The 22,593-nt window shown below is 40.6% G+C and overlaps 1 protein-coding gene across 2 annotated transcripts in view; it reads left to right on the top strand.

Annotated features, from left to right (window-relative positions):
- The window catches only part of LOC127647407 (dnaJ homolog subfamily C member 7-like), a 35,247-nt gene that overhangs the window by 4,257 nt on the left and 8,397 nt on the right, over nt 1–22,593 (top strand). For both annotated transcript variants that reach the window (XM_052131621.1, XM_052131622.1), the window contains exons 2-10: nt 10,018–10,106; nt 10,998–11,122; nt 11,587–11,700; nt 15,069–15,143; nt 15,222–15,340; nt 15,532–15,685; nt 15,847–16,011; nt 16,237–16,328; nt 18,013–18,086. In XM_052131621.1, the coding sequence (XP_051987581.1) occupies nt 10,018–10,106; nt 10,998–11,122; nt 11,587–11,700; nt 15,069–15,143; nt 15,222–15,340; nt 15,532–15,685; nt 15,847–16,011; nt 16,237–16,328; nt 18,013–18,086 (1,007 nt within the window). The remainder of the gene's footprint in view (nt 1–10,017; nt 10,107–10,997; nt 11,123–11,586; nt 11,701–15,068; nt 15,144–15,221; nt 15,341–15,531; nt 15,686–15,846; nt 16,012–16,236; nt 16,329–18,012; nt 18,087–22,593) is intronic.

Below are 22,593 nucleotides of genomic sequence, written 5' to 3'. Positions count from 1 at the left end.
CTAAACAGCTTTATTTTGTAATAATGACTGGCATTGTACTGCTTATTACACAGCTACTTAATAAATTGACTTATTTTAGGTGAAATCGTTTTATGTGAGAAGAGACTGCTGAGTGATATGCGAGACCGGAAAGTTGCACAGCTATGTAGGAGATCCATTGCCTAGGTCATTTATACAGTTTAGTGGGCATTTAACAGAAATATTTGACCACAGAATTCAGTGATCGATCAAGTGCTTGAATTTAGCTCTTAAAAATGTAAGTGGTGGAATACCTGGAAAATCACCTTGTTTTGTTAAAGTGTTTGAGATTAAAACAGACCATTTCTTCCATGTAAAACTGTAATTCCAAAGATGAGATCCCGCACTCCACTTTCATTCAATAATGTGACATTTAATATCCTTTCTGTTCTTTACAGTCAGTTTAAAAAGTAAAAAAAAATAAATATTTATTACAAATAGAATGGAAGCGCTTAAAAAACCGAGACATCTCTCTCGTTAGTAAATGAACAGCAATACCTGTGCAAGTCTGTGAGATGTGCGTTAAACTCTTAAAATTACAGTACAGTTATAGCGCGTTATGCAAAAGAATGTAAACTTAACGTTACTACTTATAAAACATATTTTAATATGGCTGCAAGTCATACACAGTAATTTAGTCAGTAACTAAATACTACTTATATAATTTTCTCCTTAGAGATTGACAACACTCAAAAATACAAGAAAAACAGCAACTTGTGATAAATTTCACATTATGCCACACTTCAACCAGTCGCGGAAGAGACCCAATCTGAGCGGGAGTCGAGACCGGGAGAGATTTAAAGTTCCTCTGGCTGATTGTGCACACTAACACTGAGACGCTCGTCTCTCACCCCCGCTGTCTGCAGCTCGCAACGTCATCATCATGATAAGATCAATCTTATGTGAAAAATAAAGCTAAAATAACAACAACAATAAAATGTGTGTGTATATATGTGTGTGTGTATGTATGTGTAATATATATATATATATATTAGGGCTGTCAAAATTGCTCAAAAATGACATTCGAATATTCCCTCTAAAAAAAACACATATATTCGAACTATTCGAATATCTGGTTGCGCATTTGGTCAATGACGCGCATTACGTCAATAACAGGACAAATTAATACAAAGAGACATAACTATTTGTATAGGTAGTTTATTTAAGTTTAAACATATTTGACAACGTATTACCTACACAAAAACAAGTAAATCAACTAATGGCCAAGACCTCACTCTCGCTACGCACGCGCAGGCACTCTTTCTCTCTCTCTCGCCCTCACGCTCTCTGCGCATAACGGTTTAAAAGAACAACAACAATAAACAAATGTTGAGTGCTGATCAAGAGTTTTGTGCAAGCAATATAAGGTCGCGACTCTTGTCCCAAATATAGCAGGCTTCATTCAGTGATTAAAACAAATTATTAACATTAATTGAAGTTTTACAGTATATAGAACCGACATTGAACGCTCCGAGCGAGCTGTGCTGTGGTAAACATGGAACTTTTCCTTGACATGAAACGGTAAATAATCAAACCAGTGGAAGCCTGCAGTGCATGAAACTGCTGTATCTAACCTACCTTATTCATGCAACATCTATTCAGTCAGTACAGTAGCCTTACATTTTAGTCATGTTTCTGTTTAACGTTAAATAAAATGAGGCACACAATTCCGGAAATGTGACAACAAAGACCCCTCAGGCAGCACGCCCACTCGCAAAGCAGACAGCCGCACATCTGCTACACGGGCGCGTTTTTTCCACATTCGAATATTAATTTTCACCTTCGAATTTCTGTTTTTAAAACTATTCGAATATATATTCAATTTAGAATATTCGTTGACAGCCCTAATATATATATATATATATATATATATATATATATATGTATGGAGTGGAGGGGATCAGAATATCGCTACCGGTCCCCAATCGGCCTGATGAGGCGCTGAGGGATAAAGGCGGCGGTGACGATGGTTCGAGAGAGAGAGAATTATGGGCATGTCCGTCGTGTGTGTTTGTTTATGTGTTTTGGTTTAAGTTTTCATTAAATTATCATTTATATTGACAAGCCGGTTCTCGCCTCCTCCTTGCCCATCCTTGAGCTATTTTACATTGGTGCCGAAAGCCGGAAGGAGGAGGGATGGCCGTCGCAGAGTCCTCGACACTGCCGCCCACCCTGGGAGCGCCGCTGCTATCTTCCGGGTGACGGAGTAGCCCGACCGCCGGATGCGGGAACGGCCGTCGTCCGCGTGGCAAATGGGGACTGGATAACCCGACTGCCTGGAGCGAGGAGCCGCTGCCGGGCGGAGGAGTGCCCTGCCGTCCCCAAGACGCGGAGGGGTCGAGGGAGACAGCCGTCCGCGAGGGAGGAGGGAATAATCTCTCCGACCGCCGGAGCTGGTAGAGCCGCTGCCAGGGGCGGAGGAGTGTCCCCATTTGCCGCCAGAAAAGCGGAGGCGCGTTCTGCCCGCTGGGGTCGAAGGTGTCACCGGTTTGCCCGGGGTTGGAGCGGCTGTCGTCCGCCTGAGTGTGGAGGAGTGTTCGAGGACCACGCTGACGGTACATCGGAGAACCGGTGAGTGAGTTTTTTCTCTCTCCTCTCTCTCTCCCTTTCGCACCGTGTTGGCCTTTTCCCTTGCCTATTTTGTTGTTTGTTTGTTTTTTCTCCCTCCTCTCCTCCCAGGGTGAGGAAGGCGGGGATGACCACGCGGGACGCAAGAAACACCCGCCCCAGGGATGGGGGTGTACGTCATGCCGGTGGCACCCGGCCTGAGATAACGCCGGGAGGAGTGTGGAGCGGAGGGGCGCGGCCGATCAGAATATCAGCGCCCGGTCCCCTAATCGGCCTGATGAGTAGCCGTGAGGATAAAGGCGGCCGGTGACGATGGTTCGAGAGAGAGAATTATGGGCATGTCCGTCGTGTGTGTTTATGTGTTTTGGTTTAAGTTTTCATTAAATTATCATTTATATTGACAAGCCGGTTCTCGCCTCCTCCTTGCCCATCCTTGAGCTATTTTACTATATATATATATATATATATATATATATATATATATTACTCAAAGGATTATTAGGAACACCATACTAATACTGTGTTTGATCCCCTTTAGCCTTCAGAACTGCCTTAATTCTACGTGGCATTGATTCAACAAGGTGCTGAAAGCATTCTTTAGAAATGTTGGCCCATATTGATAGGATAGCATCTTGCAGTTGATGGAGATTTGTGGGATGCACATCCAGGGCACGAAGCTCCTGTTCCACCACATCCCAAAGATGCTCTATTGGGTTGAGATCTGGTGACTGTGGGGGCCATTTTAGTACAGTGAACTCATTGTCATGTTCAAGAAACCAATTTGAAATGATTCGAGCTTTGTGACATGGTGCATTATCCTGCTGGAAGTAGCCATCAGAGGATGGGTACATGGTGGCCATAAAGGGATGGACATAGTCAGAAACAATGCTCAGGTAGGCCGTGGCATTTAAACGATGCCCAGTTGGCACTAAGGAGCCTAAAGTGTGCCAAGAAAACATCCCCCACACCATTACACCACCATTACACGACCACCACCAGCCTGCACAGTGGTAACAAGGCATGATGGATCCATGTTCTCATTCTGTTTACGCCAAATTCTGACTCTACCATCTGAATGTCTCAACAGAAATCGAGACTCATCAGACCAGGCAACATTTTTCCAGTCTTCAACTGTCCAATTTTGGTGAGCTCTTGCAAATTGTAGCCTCTTTTTCCTATTTGTAGTGGAGATGAGTGGTACCCGGTGGGGTCTTCTGCTGTTGTAGCCCATCCGCCTCAAGGTTGTGCGTGTTGTGGCTTCACAAATGCTTTGCTGCATACCTCGGTTGTAACGAGTGGTTATTTCAGGCAAAGTTGCTCTTCTATCAGCTTGAATCAGTCGGCCCAGTCTCCTCTGACCTCTAGCATCAACAAGGCATTTTCGCCCACAGGACTGCCGCATACTGGATGTTTTTCCCTTTTCACACCATTCTTTGTAAACCCTAGAAATGGTTGTGCGTGAAAATCCCAGTAACTGAGCAGATTGTGAAATACTCAGACCGGCCCGTCTGGCACAAACAACCATGCCACGCTCAGAATTGCTTAAATCACGTTTCTTTCCCATTCTGACATTCAGTTTGGAGTTCAGGAGATTGTCTTGACCAGGACCACACCCCTAAATGCATTGAAGCAACTGCCATGTGATTGGTTGATTAGATAATTGCATTAATGAGAAATTGAACAGGTGTTCTTAATAATCCTTTAGGTGAGTGTGTATGTGTGTGTGTGTGTGTGTGTGTGTATATATATATATTTTTTTTTTTTTTTTTTTTATTATTATTGGTTTTGGATAGACTAGATTGACAAATGCTTATCAATAATACTCTTATGGCTAAAATGTTTTCATTGACTAAAAAGCCCAGACTTTGTCAACTAAAATAAAACTAGGATAAGGTTGACCGAACATGATAAAAATCCTGTCAAATGTCCTTTTAGTTAAGACTAAATAAAAAAACCGCTGACAAATTTAACACTAGTATTCAGTTGCCAGGTCATTAGTAGTGTATTAACTCTAAGCCAACGTTTACGTGTTTTTAAAGTCACTTTTTTTTTAGCAGTACGGTACCGCCTCCTTTTGAGCCAGGAAAAACCCTGGTTATATGGTGTCTTTAAGATAACCGACGCTGAGCAGAGAGAGGTACTGTGCAAAATGAAATTTGCTACATCACGACAAATTTATATCAGCACCTGAAACAGCACAGAGAAAAGGATGATGAATTCATGACGGTGAAAGATTAGTAAAGAGACTACCGAAACAACAACCTGTAAGCCAAACAAACCACAATTACAGATGTGTTTGCGAGTGTCACTCCATATGACAAGTCTTCACGGAGATATAAAGAAATCACTGACTCCATAAAGCACTGCTTGGCAAGAGACACGATGCAACGTTAGGGATTTCAGAAAATGATGCACACACTGGACAAGAGGTACCAGCGATAAGTAGAACATTTTAGAAAGAGAATTTGGAAATACCAGTTGGTTATTTAAAAAAACAATTACATTTTTAGTGGTTTGATCGAGGGAACCACACTTTTACAGTGCATCCGGAAATTAATCACAACGCTTCACTTTTTTCACATTTTGTTATGTTACAGCCTTATTCCAAAATGGATTAAATTCATAATTTTCCTCAAAATTCTACAAACAATACCCCATAATGACAACGTGAAAGAAGTTTGTTTGAAATCTTTGCAAATTTACAAAAAATGAAAAATCACATGTACATAAGTATTCACAGCCTTTGCCATGACACTCAGAATTGAGCTCCGGTGCATCGTGTTTCCACTGATCATACTTGAGATGTTTCTACAACTTGATTGGAGTCCACATTTGGTAAATTCAGTTGATTGGACATGATTTGGAAAGGCACACACCTGTCTATATAAGGTCCCACAGTTAACAGTGCATGTCAGAGCACAAACCGAGCCATGAAGTCCAAGGAATTGTCTGTAGACCTCCGAGACAGAATTGTATCGAGGCACAGATCTGGGGAAGGGTACAGAAAAATGTCTGCAGCATTGAAGGTTCCAATGAGCACAGTGGCCTCCATCCTTAATTGGAAAAGGATGATGCCAAAAGAAGATTGGAACCACCAGGACTCTTCCTAGAGCTGGACGCCTGGCCAAACTGAGCCATCGGGGGCGAAGGGCCTTAGTCAGGGAGGTGACCAAGAACCCGATGGTCACTCTGACAGAGCTCCAGTGTTTCTCTGTGGAGAGAGGAGAACTTTCCAGAAGCACAACCATCTCTGCAGCACTCTACCAATCAGGCCTGTATGGTGGAGTGGCCAGACGGAAGCCGCCACTCAGTAAAAGGCACATGACAGCCCGTCTGGAGTTTGCCAAGAGGCACCTGAAGGACTCTGACCATGAGAAACAAAATTCTCTGGTCTGATGAAACAAAGATTGAACTCTTTGGCCTGAATAGCAAGCGCCATGTCTGGAGGAAACCAGGCACCGCTCATCACCTGGCCAATACCATCCTTAGAGTGAAGCAGGGTGGTGGCTGCATCATGCTGTGGGGATGTATTTCAGCAGCAGGAACTGGGAGACTAGTCAGGATTGAGGGAAAGATGAATGCAGCAATGTACAGAGACATCCTTGATGAAAACCTGCTCTGCGCTCATGATGAAAGCGCTCTGGACCTCAGACTGGGATGAAGGTTCATCTTCCAACAGGACAACGACCCTAAGCACACAGCTAAGATAACAAAGGAGTGGCTACGGGACAACTATGTGAATGTCCTTGAGTGGCCCAGCCAGAGCCCAGACTTGAACCCGATTGAACATCTCTGGAGATCTGAAAATGGCTGTGCACCGACACTCCTCATCCAACCTGATGGAGCTTGAGAGGTAATGCAAAGAAGAATGGGAGAAACCGCCCAAAAATAGGTGTGCCAAGCTTGTAGCATTATACTCCAAAAGACTTGAGGCTGTAATTGGGGCCAAACTTCTTTCATGTTGTCGTCATAGGGTATTGTTTGTAGAATTTTTGGAAAATTATGAATTTAATCTATTTTGGAATAAGGCTGTAACATAACAAAATGTGGAATAAGTGAAGCACTCTGAATACTTTCCGGAGGCACTGTTTATCCAGTTTCCTTTTCAAAAGAGTTTATACAAAGTACATGTTACATCCTGCTTAAATGGCCCTGTTTGTTTGGACAATCTTATTTTTGTGAAAATTTGTTTGTTCTTATTTATTGTTCTAGTTTATTTCGGTGTAATAATGAGAAAATGACAAGTTTGCAGTTATCCAAAGATTTTAATTTTGTAAAATGAATATTTGAAAACACTGTGCATTTTGTAGTTTTTGTTGTTGCTAGTTTGTATGTTTGAGTTGAGAAATACACATTTCAGCATTATCAGTAATCTATTTGTGCATTTTCCTTGATAACCAAGCAAGTTGACTCATGATTCCATTTATTTATTATCACAATCGCATATCGCAATATTAACCTCAATAATCGCAATTACATTTCCCCCAAATCGTGCAGCCCTAGTCTGAATACTTTCTGAATGCACTGTAATGATAAACTATGCACATGCATGGGCTACGTTCACACAGTCAGTGTTTTGGATTGACAACCATATGTACTTAACAGGTGTGAATCTTGAAATGTTCTGTTCATACAACAGTTTACAGTAGCGGCTCAAATTCTGTCTGTATAAACGAACAACCGAAGTTACAATTGTTGTCTAACAGCTGTAACCATAGTGAGAATGACTAAAGTAAATGTATAAGATGGCAACGTCAATAACACTGGCAAGTCTTATCCCAATTGAGGCCATCTTAATAAATAAGAATCATAATCAGGGGTAGAAAGAGTACTGAAAAATCATACTCCAGTGAAAGCACTGTTCGCAAAAAATGCAGTGCGAGTAGAATAAAAGTACCAGTCCTAAAAAAATAAATACTCTGAGTTAAAGAATAGCTTATTCAGATCAAGTTTCTTCAGATTAGACGCAGAATTAATGATGGTATCACAACTGGCTTGAGCAAGCTAAACTTACATGACACAATCAAGCAATTTAGCTTTTTAACTGCGAAAAGCCCTTTCAGGTGTTGAACAGCTCTCCTAGCCAATCACGTTCATGGACAGGGAAGTAGCGAATACAGATGGAGGGAATATAGCTTAGTAAAAGTGCAGTTACGGCACTTAATGGACTCAAGTAAGAGTATAAAAAAAAAATAAAGTACCATTTTTGGGAAAAATTACTTTCAGTAAGGTGAGTATTTGTAATTCATTACTTTACACCCCATATCATAATTATCCAACTCCGGCTTTGATTGCTTTTTAACCACGTGCAGAGTACAGCTTTGTGTTGTGTGGCTCATGCTGTTAGCAGCTGTTGGATCTTCGGATGATACAATGATATTTTGATTGGATATTATGTTGTTGTTTTTTCATTGTACAACAGTTATTTCTGGTTTTTGGAGGAGCATTCCAAGAGGGCTAATATTTAGTGTAACAGCACTGGGACACTTCACTGATCATGTTTACATGCACTTAAGAAAACTGTTTATTCCAGGGTTTTTGTAGAAATCGCCATTCTGAAATGACATGTAAACTAGAACGTTGATTTATTTGTTGTTTAAAAGATATAGAGAAAGCAGTTTAACACACCTAGGTTTTTCTCGGAGAACACAGCTTATCGTGGCCCATGTAAACACAAGAACAGACCAGGATCACAAATGTCGTAGGATAGAGCTCAACATGTCAACACAGTGGAAAGATCTCAACATTTCTGGAAGTACAGTGGGAAAATCACACACTATAAACTAAACCCATTTATATACACAAATGTAAAATATTGACTGTCCCTTTAATTTGCATATGCTCTCCTTCATTGGGAAATCCTAGAGTTTGACTTAAGAGGGAAACCCCACTATTGCAGCTCTATTCTGCTGCAGCTCTCGATAGAAAGTGAAGGAAACAAATGGCAACAATTCTGTAATATCTGGAAATAAAACGAAGCAACTGAGAAAAAAAATTTCTCGCATCCAATTTTTGTTATTTACACAAGTGTCACAGGGAAATTACATTGCTGTTGCTTATGTTGATCTTTAAATACTTTGATGCCTGATTATCTCTCAATCCGTTTTGTAAAGTTGTCGCAATATGTTTTTCATATTGTTCGATATCGATATTTATCACGATATACATTTACACATTGCACTTTTTTTTTTATTTCAAAGTTGACGGAAGAAAAGAAGAGAATTTATTCTAAACAGTCAAAATAGTCTCTACAAATCTGCACAGGGGGTCCAGAGATGGCCATCTTTTACCGTTTGTCAATTGAAAATTAATGTTAAAAGATCATCTGTTTCTTCTGTAGCATAGTGACAGCAGTCTTGTATTTGTTGGAATATTTACATTTAAAATGAAATATTTTTTATATTTCTTTAGATTCAGATACCCAAGTATGCGGCATAGAAGCCCTTGTGACTGTGGAATGATGCTGAATTTTGGTTCAGGGGTGTCCCGAGAGAATATTTGGAAAACATTTGTATATTTTCATTAAAGTGAGACTAGTCTACCAACTAGTAATTTGTGTCTTTCCTTATCCATTCCAGACATCTTTTCACAAAATTAGAACAGAAATCGATTTGTTTATTATTAAAGGCTCGTAACATGCTGATTAATAAAGATACATGTCGAAGGGAAAAACGTTATGGTCTTAAGGGTGCTTTGAAACCACTTTACCTCATGTGGCGCTTCATGTCTACACACATGCAGGGAAAAGAGGAAATGCGTGTGGAGCGGGACAGGGCAGAAATGATGCATGTTTGCTGCTGGAGAAGAATATTCAAGATTACAGCGCAGAAAGATCAGCTGTTGTCCACATCACTGTTGTTCTGTCGTGCTTTTCACTAGAGACGATGAGGGCGCAACCGTTGTCATGAAGTCTTGCGGTGCGGATGGAATCAAGCCTAATCGTTAGCAAGGCAGTTAGCATTAGCAAGTTCATCCAGTCTGACCCTACGTTACCACTGGCGTGTTGAGCGAAGCTGAGAGCGTTTTCAATTCATTCCTATGAAAGCCGAGTGTCATGCTCGCAAAGTGGATCGTAGGATTGGCAGCGGTGCGGAGCAAGCTCTCTCCTAGCGCTGCGAGCGCCTTTTGGAGTGGATTTCATCCGCCCCAGTGGATTTGCAGCCTGAGAAAGCCAAACTGCTTGTGTTTTAGCAACATTCAGTAAATATCGGAAATTCCTCAACAGCTTATTGTGGATTATTTTATCCGTCAAAAGTGGAAAATAAGATTATTTCAGATGTTATGTAAATGCAGATTTCTTTGTCAGATTTCTTTTAAGAAGCAGATTGTTTTTAATTGTCAGTGTACTGGTGTGCATGTAAACTTGCTCATTTGATATGATCTTCTGAATCTAGTCGTATATTGTAATATTTGTTTGTTTTGAATCTTTAGGGAAGCTGAAGGCTTCAAAGAGCAGGGAAATGCCTTTTACGTCAAAAAGGACTATGCTGAAGCGTTCAACTCATACACCAAGGCCATCGGTAAGAAACCTTTAAAAGTCTAAACTAAAACTAGGCTTTCTATCTCATTTTTGCCATTCTCTCCACTGCCTCGCCATCTGCATATCTAATGTTCTCTCCATCTCTGTCATTCTAGGGATCTTTTGCATTTCCTTCAAGGTTCTGATTTGTTTCTACTAGGGATGGGCAAGAAGTAATTTTGTAGTCGAATACTCTTTCCCACTAAAAACAATGAATTACTCATAGGTTAAAAATTACTAGTATGACGTACATTTAATTTTATATTTTGTTATGCAATCATTAAAAAAGGGTATATTAATGCATATTATTTATGTACTACAAGAAAAGCATAGTATGTTACAAATATTGCCACACTTAACTTTATTCATGGCCAAATACGCCGTCATAGTTACTTCTCAAGCAACACCTTGGTGACAGACATCCACCAGCGTCACCCAGTGGACTTGATTACAACTGCAAGATGTGGCAAGGGTTTCAGAGGGAAAGTACAGTATAATTCAGCGCCCCTCATGGCAGGCAAATGCGAAAGAAAATCAGAACGATTACTCGATTAGTTGATTGCTCGCGTATATCCCTAGTTTCTACACTTCTGAAATATATACACCCTAAGATTAGACTCATTGGAGGAAATGTTCTCTCATAAGCACCATTTCTCTTTTGCCCACTCATTTTACTTGAAGGCTATAACATAATCACAGAAATAGATTATTGCATCCATTTGTTTTAGAAATATTTTTGATATTTTTCCAGTCCTGCTGTTACAAAAATAACCACCTTTTTTTATGAGAAGGCTCTCTTCATATTCTACTGAATCTCCCAGTGTTGCCCTTTCTCTGTTTGCATCTATCTGGCTTAATGTCTTTCATCTTCTGTTTTGTGTCCGCTTAACAGATCTGTGCCCAAAAAATGCCAGTTACTATGGCAACCGTGCGGCCACGCTAATGATGCTGAGCCGATACAGAGATGCATTGGAGGACTCCCAGCAGGCCGTGCGGCTAGATGATACTTTCATGAAGGTAAGATGCCAAGGGCCATTGGTCTTCAAAGCCATTCTGAAGTTTTGAGCAGATATTTGGGATGCCCTTTCTCTAAACGTCTCACAGTGTCAGTAGTCAGAGCTGTGGCTTGGTGGTTAGCGTACATGCTCTGACGTGAAGATTACAGAAGTTTGAGTCCAACTTATTTCCTCAATTGGAAATCAAAAAAGTGAAATGTGATTCTAGGGAGTGGCAAACATTACTACACCTGATGCGTTGCAGAATATGGCCCATCATTATTTTTGTGTAAAGCTGGTCACTATCTTTTTAAATCTCACCCTCAGTTACAACGCTGTACCCATGGCTGGTGCCAGCTGTGACTTGCTCTTGTAGAACTGAGATTGTTTAATATTGATGTTAGGGATGAGGTTATAAAGTCTTAGTCAGCACTTTTTGAGGAGTGTCTTGTGTGCGAGTCTTTCAGTTATTGTTCTGCTCCGCAGGGTCACATGCGTGAGGGCAAGTGCCACCTGTTGCTTGGCAATGCAATGGCTGCCAGCCGCTGCTTCCAGAAGATTCTAGATTTGGAACCTGACAACAGCCAAGCCCAACAGGAGGTAAAGTAACCATAAATACCCTAGACCAGGGTACCCCAAATAGATTTCACCAAGGGCCATATTCAACAATACAAATCCAAGGGCCACTGCCCTCAATGTTATGAATGTGTTTGTGCTGCTTCTATTATTATTATTTCTAATAATATTTTTATTATTTCTATTGTTGTGATTTTGTTTTTTTTTCGCAACATAAATATTCTGATTCTTTTTCGCAGTATTAGCTGTCTTTTATTTATTCAAACAATTATAAATATTTTGGTTGTATACAGAGAAACAAAATTACACAACTTTGCCTGTTGATTAAAACAAGAATTAATGAAATAATGGAGGGCAAAAAAACAACTAATGAACAATCTGGATTTCCCTATTCTCCATGCGAGTCAGCCATTCCTGCTCATCTACAAACACCCTTTCCCTAATTGCCAATTCAGTTATTAGACCTGGTAGCATTAATATTGTTATTATTCTTCCTTAGATTAGTGGATGTCAAACTGTACCTGTATTAATTGACATTCTCACCATTAAATGAGAGAAGTGACAGCGACGGGCTGAAGCAACCTCTGTTGGGACTTTACTCTGCTGTAGCAATCCTGAGATAATGATCAAGATGTGCACTGTCCTGGTTCTTGACGATATTCATTTTAGAAAATGATGACTCGCAGATGTAGGTGCAGCTGGTACCCCCAAAAGTTATATAATTGAACCCTTTGTAATGAAAACATAAAACTGGTCTGTTTTTGAAAGTCTGCTTATGGTGTTTTGAGTTAATATACATTATTTAATGTATAGTTAATGCTATTTGTATTGCGAGGGAAAATTGCAATCATTTAAAAAAAAAGTGAAGACCGTGAGCCAGTGGTATATTAAGCCTATGCATCGTATTTATATTGTACTATACATGTTATTCTTAATGTGCACTATTGTTCATATCTGTATGTATCACAGTACTATGTGTTATATTATCCAGGAATTAGTCCAGAAATGATTAAGAGTAGTTTGGTTCGGGAGTCAGTTTACTCGTAGCAAAATACATGTTCAAAAATAAATGTGATGATATTTAGGCAACGGAAATTTTTACTCATCTCACTTGCATAAAAACACAGATTATATGTAGTCCTCAGAATGCGTCAACATCGTGGAAATAACATAATGAAACGGTTATGCCAAATTAGGTAAATAAATGCCTGAACAGCATTCATCTAGCATTTACAGCTAGCCAGGGCAGGAGACTGGGAAAATGTTGGCTGAACAGCAACACCACCGCTTGCTGTACAGGGGGAAATAGTTTTTGGATTTTATTTTTCACAGACTTGTCAGAGGTTTGTCTCCCAAAATCGTCATGGAATTGGTGTGAACAGGCCTTTAGCGTGGGCCAAACATTTGTATCTGCGGGCTGCCTATTGAGAAACCCTGCCCTAGAACATTATATCTAATTTGCTGCCATGAATGATTGCTTCTGATGTGTTGTTCAATATTATTATTATTATAAACTTTCCTCAAGAAAGTAAAGATCTTTCCAAAGCAATGCAACAAAGAAAATAATGCATAAGTAAAAAAAAAACAACAATCCAAAATAATGCATCAACGCCCCACCGAGAGCGAGAACCACATTATAGTGACCACGAGGAGATTACCCCATGTGATTCCACCCTCCCTAGCAACTGGGCCAATTTGGTTGCTTGGGAGACATGGCTGGAGTCACTCGGCACACCCTGGATTCAAGCTCTCTACTCCAGGGGTGATGGTCAGCATCTCTACTCGCTGAGCTACCCAGGTCCCTTCTGCAAACACTTCTTGAAGAAAATAAATAACATTTTATATACACCCTTCTTAAAAAAAAAAGCTTTCATAATATACTTTTGCATGCTTCATTTTGAGGAAGTAAAACAAATTGCTGTATTACAAGTGATTATCATCATGACAATTTGCAGATTATATTTTTCTGCTCGTGTCAGCTTTTGTGAACCTGCACCACAGATGTTGCACCTGTTTTAATAACGGGCTCCTTCATTTTTTTTTTTTTTACTTGTTTGGGAGTCGTTCTGTGGATGTTTTTTTCTGTGTCAAAATGATTGAGTAGCATGAGTGATCCCCTCTGTGGTCTCTTGTATATATTGAGAATCTTGCCGGACTCGCACATTTGCATGTTCCAGAGAAAGCATATTACAAGCAAATTACATTATAAATAACAAATTATTTAATTTATGCATTATAAATGACTTATTTTAAAAACCTTATTAAAATAAACTTCGCATGAGTTCATAAAAGTGGCTGCTTATAATAAACACACTGAAATTAACAAGACTTATCAGTGCATTATATAATTATAACATTACGTAATTGATCAGAGAAATTAAGATGAGTATATTGCAGCTGATTTTACAGCAGAAGATTGCCGCGCATAAGCACAATCTTAGCGGTAGCTCAAGCAGGTCAAAATACATGAGGCGACGCATTGTGAAAATTAAATGTCAGCAATCACAGACATTCACATTCAGACTGGATTAGATTTCTAAGGGGACCCTTGAGTTAGCTGAAGAACAGATCATTTGGGCTTTATTTATTTATTTTTTAACCGAGGTTGTGAGGAGAGAACTGTTTTGTCATATCTTGTCATAATCAAAAAGTATCTGTGAAACTCCTTAGGGAAAACTAGTCCCTTCCGAATAGGGCTTATGTTTTTAAGTCTCTCATTAAGCCCTGCCCACTGATAGATAAGCCCACTCTGCGCAGATGGATATTTACACATTGTGATACATGATCGAAAAAGCTGTATAGATTGACACTTTATATGTCAAATCGCCCAGCCCTATAGTGAATGTTAATATATTTTTGTTAGTTCTGCTTTAAAACATTTCATCAGCAAGACCATGCTCTTGTATCGAGTAAAACTTGCTTGAAAGCCATATTGTTGTCCGATCTGAGCTCAAGTTGTTCTTTTGAGTTGGTTCTTTCCAATGAATCAGCCAAATAGTTCTTAATGTTATTTTAACATTATTTAAAAAACAATGGTCCACTAATTGTAAATGATTGTAAAAATCATGGAAATTGATTGCTAAAAAAATAAAGGTGAAAGAAATTGTGATTCCCAGGCCTGGAAAAGGCATAAATCTAATAGTCAGAAGTTTCTGTTCATAAGTCCTAATTTTTCTAGGTTTGTCCTCTCCTAGAAATTGCTCTTTTGTTAGTGTAATCTCTATAAAATTATTTTAAAAAATCCTTATGTCAATCACAGATGACTTGAAAAGTCATGGAAATTCATTGGTTGAAAGATGCAACAACCCTGAATGACGGGGTTCTTCATGCTCCTGTTAGGGTGCAGATTTAGTTTTGTTTCTCAGATTTCTTACCTCATGTGTCTCTTGCAGATGAAGAATGCTGAGTCTGTTCTGGAGTACGAGCGCATGGCTGAGATCAGCTTTGAGAAGCGAGACTTCAGGATGGTGTGTGTGTTCATTATACACAAACACACAGATCAGCAGCAGCTAAACAAGTTTAATGCAGATATATATTCTCTGTAGGTGGTGTTCTGTATGGATCGGGCACTAGAGTATGCGTCTGCAGATCACAGGTTCAAGGTGCTGAAAGCAGAGTGTCTGGCACTGCTAGGACGTTACCCAGAGGCCCAGTCTGTTGCCAGGTACTAGCAGTGCAGTTTTATGGGAATTGTTTATATTTTTGTACAAATTTATTTTTAACAACAGCCTACATCTTCAGAGTGCACAATTTTCAATGTATTTATTCAATATCAGCGTCGACTGTTGAAAAATAAATGCGTGTTATTCGACCACTATTATGTTTTTCCTAATATCTCGCTCTTGGCACCCCTAGTGATATTTTGCGGATGGACTCCACAAATGGTGATGCCCTGTATGTGCGGGGATTATGTCTGTACTATGAAGACTGCATTGATAAGGCTGTCCAATTCTTCATTCAAGCACTACGGATGGCACCCGATCATGAGAAGGCCCGTTTGGCCTGCAGAGTAAGTGCTATGGATTATAAAGCTTTTATTGTCTGAGTTACACAATAAATGCCACTTATTATCCTGCATTGAAAATATTTATTCAGTGTTTGGATTTAATTGTCTTGGACTTGACAATGCTGCTGCTGTTTCTGAACTGTCTGATTGTATTTGTTTTATAGAATGCTAAAGCCCTGAAGGCTAAGAAAGATGAAGGGAATAAAGCATTTAAAGATGGCAGCTATGAGGAAGCTTATGACCTCTACTCTGAGGCACTGACCATCGACCCAAACAACATCAAAACCAATGCCAAGCTCTACTGTAACAGAGCCACAGTTGGATCCAAGGTCAGCATTTTAAATACCTTAAGTCTCAGTGTTCGGTCCAAATTTAACATTCAATCAGAATGACTAAATCTTAGAATTTGATTCTGCATTTATTTATTTATTTATTTTTAACCACAGAGACTTTTGTCCTGTTCTGAAACTGGTTTAAATGTGTCTCCACTATCTTATTTTTGTCTTTTAATTGGCACTATTGCTTGACATTTCGCTTTCCCTTGTGTCTTTTAGTTAAACAAACTGGAGCAGGCCATCGAGGACTGCACAAATGCTATTAAACTGGATGAGTCCTATATTAAGGCTTATTTGAGAAGAGCGCAGTGGTAAGTGTGCATTGTTTACTTTAAATAGGATTGAAAATTTTTAACATGTTCTAAGCAAACAAAATTGGAAAAGAGTGTAATCTCATTGGTTCAGATCCCATTTGACATAACTGTATATTAAACTGTATTTCAAAAAAATTCTGATTTAGCTGTGACTGCATTCAGTAGGGATGGACAAATTGCTTGTAGGTGGAAACTAGTTCTGGCGAATATTCAAGATATAATCTTGATGCTTTTGCTGGCGTTATAAAATAAAGCAATATAGTTTAATGCGCTTTTTATCTTGCCATTACATTTCATAGAGAGCACATTTGTAGATTTATTTCACAAACTTTCAGGGCTGCACAATTAATCAAAATGATATGTCATCTGTGATTTTAAAAACTGCAAATTAAAGGTGAAGTGTGTGTGTGATTTTATGCGCTACTAGTGGGACCAAACAGAATTATAAAATAGTGGGTTTTCAAACAAACATTGGCAACTCCTCTAGACTAATCACGCCCTTTAGCGCACTCTGATTCCCTATGAACAAATTGGCAATACTACATAAAAGGTGATAAACATTTTCTGTCGACATGAACAAGACCACTATAACAAACACATTAGACAAAGCGTTGCAGAGGATTCGGCTTGTCCGATAACATTGCCGGATTGAAAGGAAGCTGGTATTTAGTAAGCATAAAGACGGTAGCTTTGCAGCCCGCTCAAAATATAAACATTAATATTTTGATAGTGCCTGGGAGGCTCAGTGTTTATACTTTTTGGGGAGGTAAACCCACAAATGGCTTGCATATCGTTGTCAATTAACAAACTGGGAAAGTAGAACATATATTGTCAAAGTTACACACTTTACCATGATAGACAGATAAACGTGGTCTGTGTGCACTTCAGAATAAACCAGTGACGCGCTGTTCTGTGCAGGTGCGTGGCTAATAGGATTTTTTTATTGCTTTTAGAGCAGTACATGTGCATTGTGAAAGTACTGCAGGTTGAAGCATTTGTGCAATACCAAACATCAGTAACAGTATAGAAAAGGAGATAACCGCGTTTCACCAGATGAGGAACATTTGTAAACTCTACAGCGCACATTCTGTGTCAAAATAAAAGTACAGGGATAGGTAAAAAAGAATAGCACAGTAATATATCGCTTTTGTATTACACATCTAATCCTCAAAATAAAAATTCAGTATTAAAATAATTAATTATCTTCACCTGGTCCCAAATGAATCATTTAGGACTATGCAATATTTAACAGGTTCCAAAAAATAAGTGTAGATTTTGCACACACTGTGTGTTTTGCATTTTGTGTATGAAATAAAAAATGAATAAATATATGTGCATATCAAAATCTCATCATTACTTTATCCCTTGTTTATTTTGTGAAAAACTGAGAAACATGCCTTCATTGTTTTCAAATCAAATTTTATTGAATGCCTCAAACATTTAATCTACTTGGCTACAATGACTGTTTGGAGGAAATTATGGTTCCTTTTGATTTAATAAAAAAATACTTTTGAGCCCTTTCAAAACAAATACATAATTATTGAGATTTAATTTGAGATAAAAAAAAAAAATTAAAGCCACATTGCCCAGCTCTAGTGGAAACTTGATGCATTGAGTGCGCCAGGTTAGCCCATATTCTGAAACTATGCCTGAACATTAACCATGTGGTTTGAAACTACAGTTACATGGACACAGAGCAGTATGAAGAGGCCGTCCGAGACTACGAGAAGGTCTATCAAACAGAGAAGACTAAAGGTGTGTGTCAGTTTGAACTGTTTCTACATCAAAATGTTTCCAAATTGGGGCTGAAATTATTTTTTTGACATTGACAACATGGACAATAAAATTGCGACACATTTCCATTTGACGATTATACGTTTGATCTCATCAAAATCAAAAGTAACAGTCAGTATCTGGTGTGGCCAGAATCTGGTGTACTTCAGTGCATCCTCCTCCTCATGGACTGCACCAGATTTGCTAGTTCTTGCTCTGAGACGTTACCCCACTCTTCCAGGGCACTTGTAAGTTCCTGGACATTTCTGGGAGGAATGGCCCTCACCCTCCGATCCAACAGGTCCCAGACATGCTCAATGGGATTGAGATCCGGGCTCTTTGCTGGTCATGGCAGAACATAGACATTCCTATCTTGCAGGAAGTCATGCACAGAACGAGCAGTATGGCTGGTGGCATTGTCATGCTGGTGGGTCATGTCACGATGAGCCTGCAGGAAGAGTACCACATGAGGGAGGAGGATGTCTTCACTGTAACGCACAGGATTGAGATTGCCTGCAATGACAACAAGCTCAGTCCGATGATGCTTTGACACACCGCCTGAGACAGTGACGGACCCTCAACCTCCAAATCTCTCCCACTCCAGAGTACAGGCCTCGGTGAAATGCTCACTCCTTCAATGATAAACACGAGTCTGACCATCACCCCTGGTGAGACAAAACTGCTACTCGTCAGTGAAGAGCACTTTTTGCCAGTCCTGTCTGGTCCAGCAAAGGTGGGATTGTGCCCATAGGTGACGTTGTTGCCGGTGATATCTGGTAAGGACCTGCCTTACAACAGGCCTGCAAGCCCTGAATCCAGCCTCTCTCAGCCTATTGCAGACAGTCTGAGCACTGATGGAGGGATTGTGTTCCTGGTGTGACTCAGGCAGTTGTTGCCATTCTGTACCTGTCCCGCAGGTGTGATATTCAGATGTACCGATCCTGTGCAGGTGTTACACGTGGTCTGCCAGTGCGAGGACAATCAGCTGTCCTTCCTGTCTCCTTGTAGTGCTGTCTTGGGCATCTCACAGTATGGACATTTTAATTTATTGCCCTGGCCACATCTGCAGTCCTCATGCCTCCATGCAGCATGCCTAAGGCACGATCACACAGATGAGTGTGACACATTTTTATTAAACCCTTTAAATATCTAAAAATCCTTTAAAAAAAAAAAACATGCGTTCAGTTAGTTGTCAAATAGTAGCATATAAGATAATTAGACTTACATTTAGAGAATAGATCTTGAATATGAGTATATTTTGTAGTTACTGCACTCACAGAAGTATAACCAAGTAAAACAATACTTGTATACAAAATACACTTATTTTAGATACATCCTCTTAAAGCAAGTGTAAATATCATATATGTTGCTTCTCAAGTAAATGTATCTTGTTAAGGATTTTTAGAAAATTTTGCATGGAAAACAAGACAAAAACACTGAACAATATAATTTTTTTGCTGTGAATTTCTTTACCAAATTAAACTTTTATTGTTAGTAAGCACATTTAATACAACCTTTAAGTTTGAATAATCGGTTAAGAGCAAATGATTAATCATTGCAATAATCGCAGAATAGTCTAATCATTTAGTCGATTATCAAAATAATTGTTAGTTGCAACCCTAATCTAAACCCATATGACTTTCTTTTTTCTGTGCAACACAAAAGGAGATGAAAGGCAAAAGGTCGGCCTCAGCCACTATTCACTTTAATTGTATGGAAATGATCTTTTAAAAGATGGGAAAAGGTACTTTAATTGTATACAATAAAAGTAAATGGTGACTAAGGCTGTCATTCTGCCTAACATCTCCTTTTATGTTCCATGGAAGCAAGTTATGGGTTTGGAACAACATGAGGGTGAGTAAGTCAAGTCAAGTGGTTTTTATTGTCGTTTCAACCATATACAGTTAGTACAGTACACAGCAAAACGAGACAACGTTCCTCCAGGACCATGGTGCTACATAAAAACAACAAAGGACCAACATAGGACCACATGAGACCACACAACGAAATAAAATACCTGTATAAACTACCTATATATATATATATATATATATATATATATATATATATATATATATATATATATATATATATATATATATATATATATACCTATATAAAGTGCACGTGCAAACATGTGCAAAAAGTACGGGACAGTACAACAAATTTCTGACAATGAACAGGACAATAGACAGTGCAGCGCCGACCAGTACTCAGTAGTGCAAAAAGATGACAGTTTCTAAAAATGTAAACATAACGTACTATGAGATAATGTTCTATGCACATAGCAGTTATTGAGGTAGCAGACAGTTATAAAGTGACAGTAATTAAAGTGCAACTCAGGACACGTGTGTGTCAAACCAGTCTCTGAGTATTGAGCAGTCTGATGGCTTGGGGGAAGAAGCTGTTACACAGTCTGGCCGTGAGGGCCCGACTGCTTCGGTACCTCTTGCCAGACGGGAGGAGGGTAAAGAGTTTGTGTGAGGGGTGTGTGGGGTCGACCACAATGCTGGTTGCTTTGCGGATACAGTGTTTTTTGTAAATGTCTTTGATGGAAGGAAGAGAGACCCCAATGATCTTCTCAGCTGTCCTCACTATACTCTGCAGGGCTTTGCGGTCCGAAACGGTGCAAGTCCCAAACCAGGCAGTGATGCAGCTGCTCAGGATGCTCTCAATAGTCCCTCTATAGAATGTCATGAGGATGGGGGTTGGGAGATGTGCTTTCCTCAGCCTTCGAAGAAAGTAGAGATGCTGCTGGGCTTTCTTGGTGATAGAGCTGGTGTTGAGGGACCAGGTGAGGTTCTCCGCCAAGTGAACACCAAGGAATTTGGTGCTTTTGACGATCTCCACAGAGGAGCCGTCGATGTTCAGCGGAGTGTGTTCACCTTGTGCTCTCCTAAAGTCAACAACCATCTCTTTTGTTTTGTCGACATTCAGGGACAGGTTGTTGGCTCTACACCAGTTCGTCAGCCGCTGCACCTCCTCTCTGTATGCTGACTCATTGTTCTTGCTGATGAGACCCACCACGGTCGTGTCATCGGCGAACTTGATGATGTGATTCGAGCTGTGCATTGCTGCACAGTCGTGAGTCAGCAGAGTGAACAGCAGTGGACCGAGCACACAGCCCTGGGGGGCCCCAGTGCTCAGTGTGGTGGTGGTGGAGATGCTGTTCCCGATCCGGACTGACTGAGGTCTCCCAGTCAGGAAGTCCAGGATCCAGTTGCAGAGGGAGGTGTCCAGGCCCAGCAGGTTCAGCTTTCCAATCAGGTGCTGGGGAATGATTGTGTTGAATGCTGAGCTGAAATCTATGAACAGCATTCGAACGTATGAGTCCTTATTGTCTAGGTGGGTGAGGGCCAGATGGAGGGTTGTGGTGATGGCATCGTCCGTTGAGCGGTTTGAACGATACGCAAACTGCAGTGGGTCTAGTGAGGGGGCAGCTGGGTCTTAATCTGCCTCATGACAAGCCTCTCGAAGCACTTCATGATGATGGGTGTAAGTGCGACGGGACGGTAGTCGTTAAGGCAGGACACTGAAGACTTCTTTGGCATGGGGATGATGGTGGTGGCCTTGAAGCACGTTGGAACAACGGGCTGCTCAGAGAGATGTTGAAGATGTCGGTAAGAACATCTGCTAGCTGGTCTGCACATCCTCTGAGCACTCTGCCAGGAATGTTGTCTGGTCCAGCAGCCTTCCGTGGGTTGACTCTACGTAGAGTTTTCCTCACATCTGCCGTGGTAAGACAGAGCACCTGGTTGTTGGGAGGAGGGGTGGACTTCCTCGCCATCACGTCGTTCTGCACTTCAAACCGAGCGTAGAAGTCGTTCAGCGCATCTGGAAGGGAGGCATCTTTGTCACAGGCAACTGATGTTGTCCTGTAGTTGGCCATGGCCTGGATGCCCTGCCACATGCGCCGCATGTCACCGCTGTCCTGGAAGTGACTGTGGATTCTCTGGGCGTGTGCGCGCTTTGCCTCTCTGATTGCCCGTGACAGTTTGGCCCTAGCTGTTCTTAGGGCTGCCTTATCGCCTGCTCTGAAGGCGGAGTCTCGGGACCTCAGCAGCGTGCGCACCTCCGCAGTCATCCACGGCTTCTGGTTGGAGCGTGTGGTGATGGTCTTGGAGAAAGTGACCTCATCAATGCACTTGCTGATGTAGCTGGTCACTGATGCTGTGTATTCCTCCAAGTTGGTAGAATCGCCATATGTTGCAGCCTCCCTGAACATGTGCCAGTCAGTACACTCAAAACAGTCCTGAAGAGCAGAGATGGCTCCTGCTGGCCAGGTTTTCACCTGCTTCTGAAGCGGTTTTGTGCGTCTGACGAGCCGGTCTGTATGCTGGAATTAACATAACAGAGATGTGGTCTGAGTAGCCGAGGTGGGGGCGGGGCTCGCCGCACGCCTGGGATGTTTGTGTAAACAAGATCAAGCGCGTTCAGCCCCTCTCGTTGCAAAGTCCACATACTGATGGAATTTAGGGAGCACTGTCTT

Source organism: Xyrauchen texanus, chromosome 8 (genome assembly GCF_025860055.1).
Source record: "Xyrauchen texanus isolate HMW12.3.18 chromosome 8, RBS_HiC_50CHRs, whole genome shotgun sequence".
Lineage (NCBI taxonomy): Eukaryota > Metazoa > Chordata > Actinopteri > Cypriniformes > Catostomidae > Xyrauchen > Xyrauchen texanus.
The sequence above is the reverse complement of the archived record's forward strand: the minus strand, read 5'-3'. Positions and strand labels throughout refer to the sequence as shown.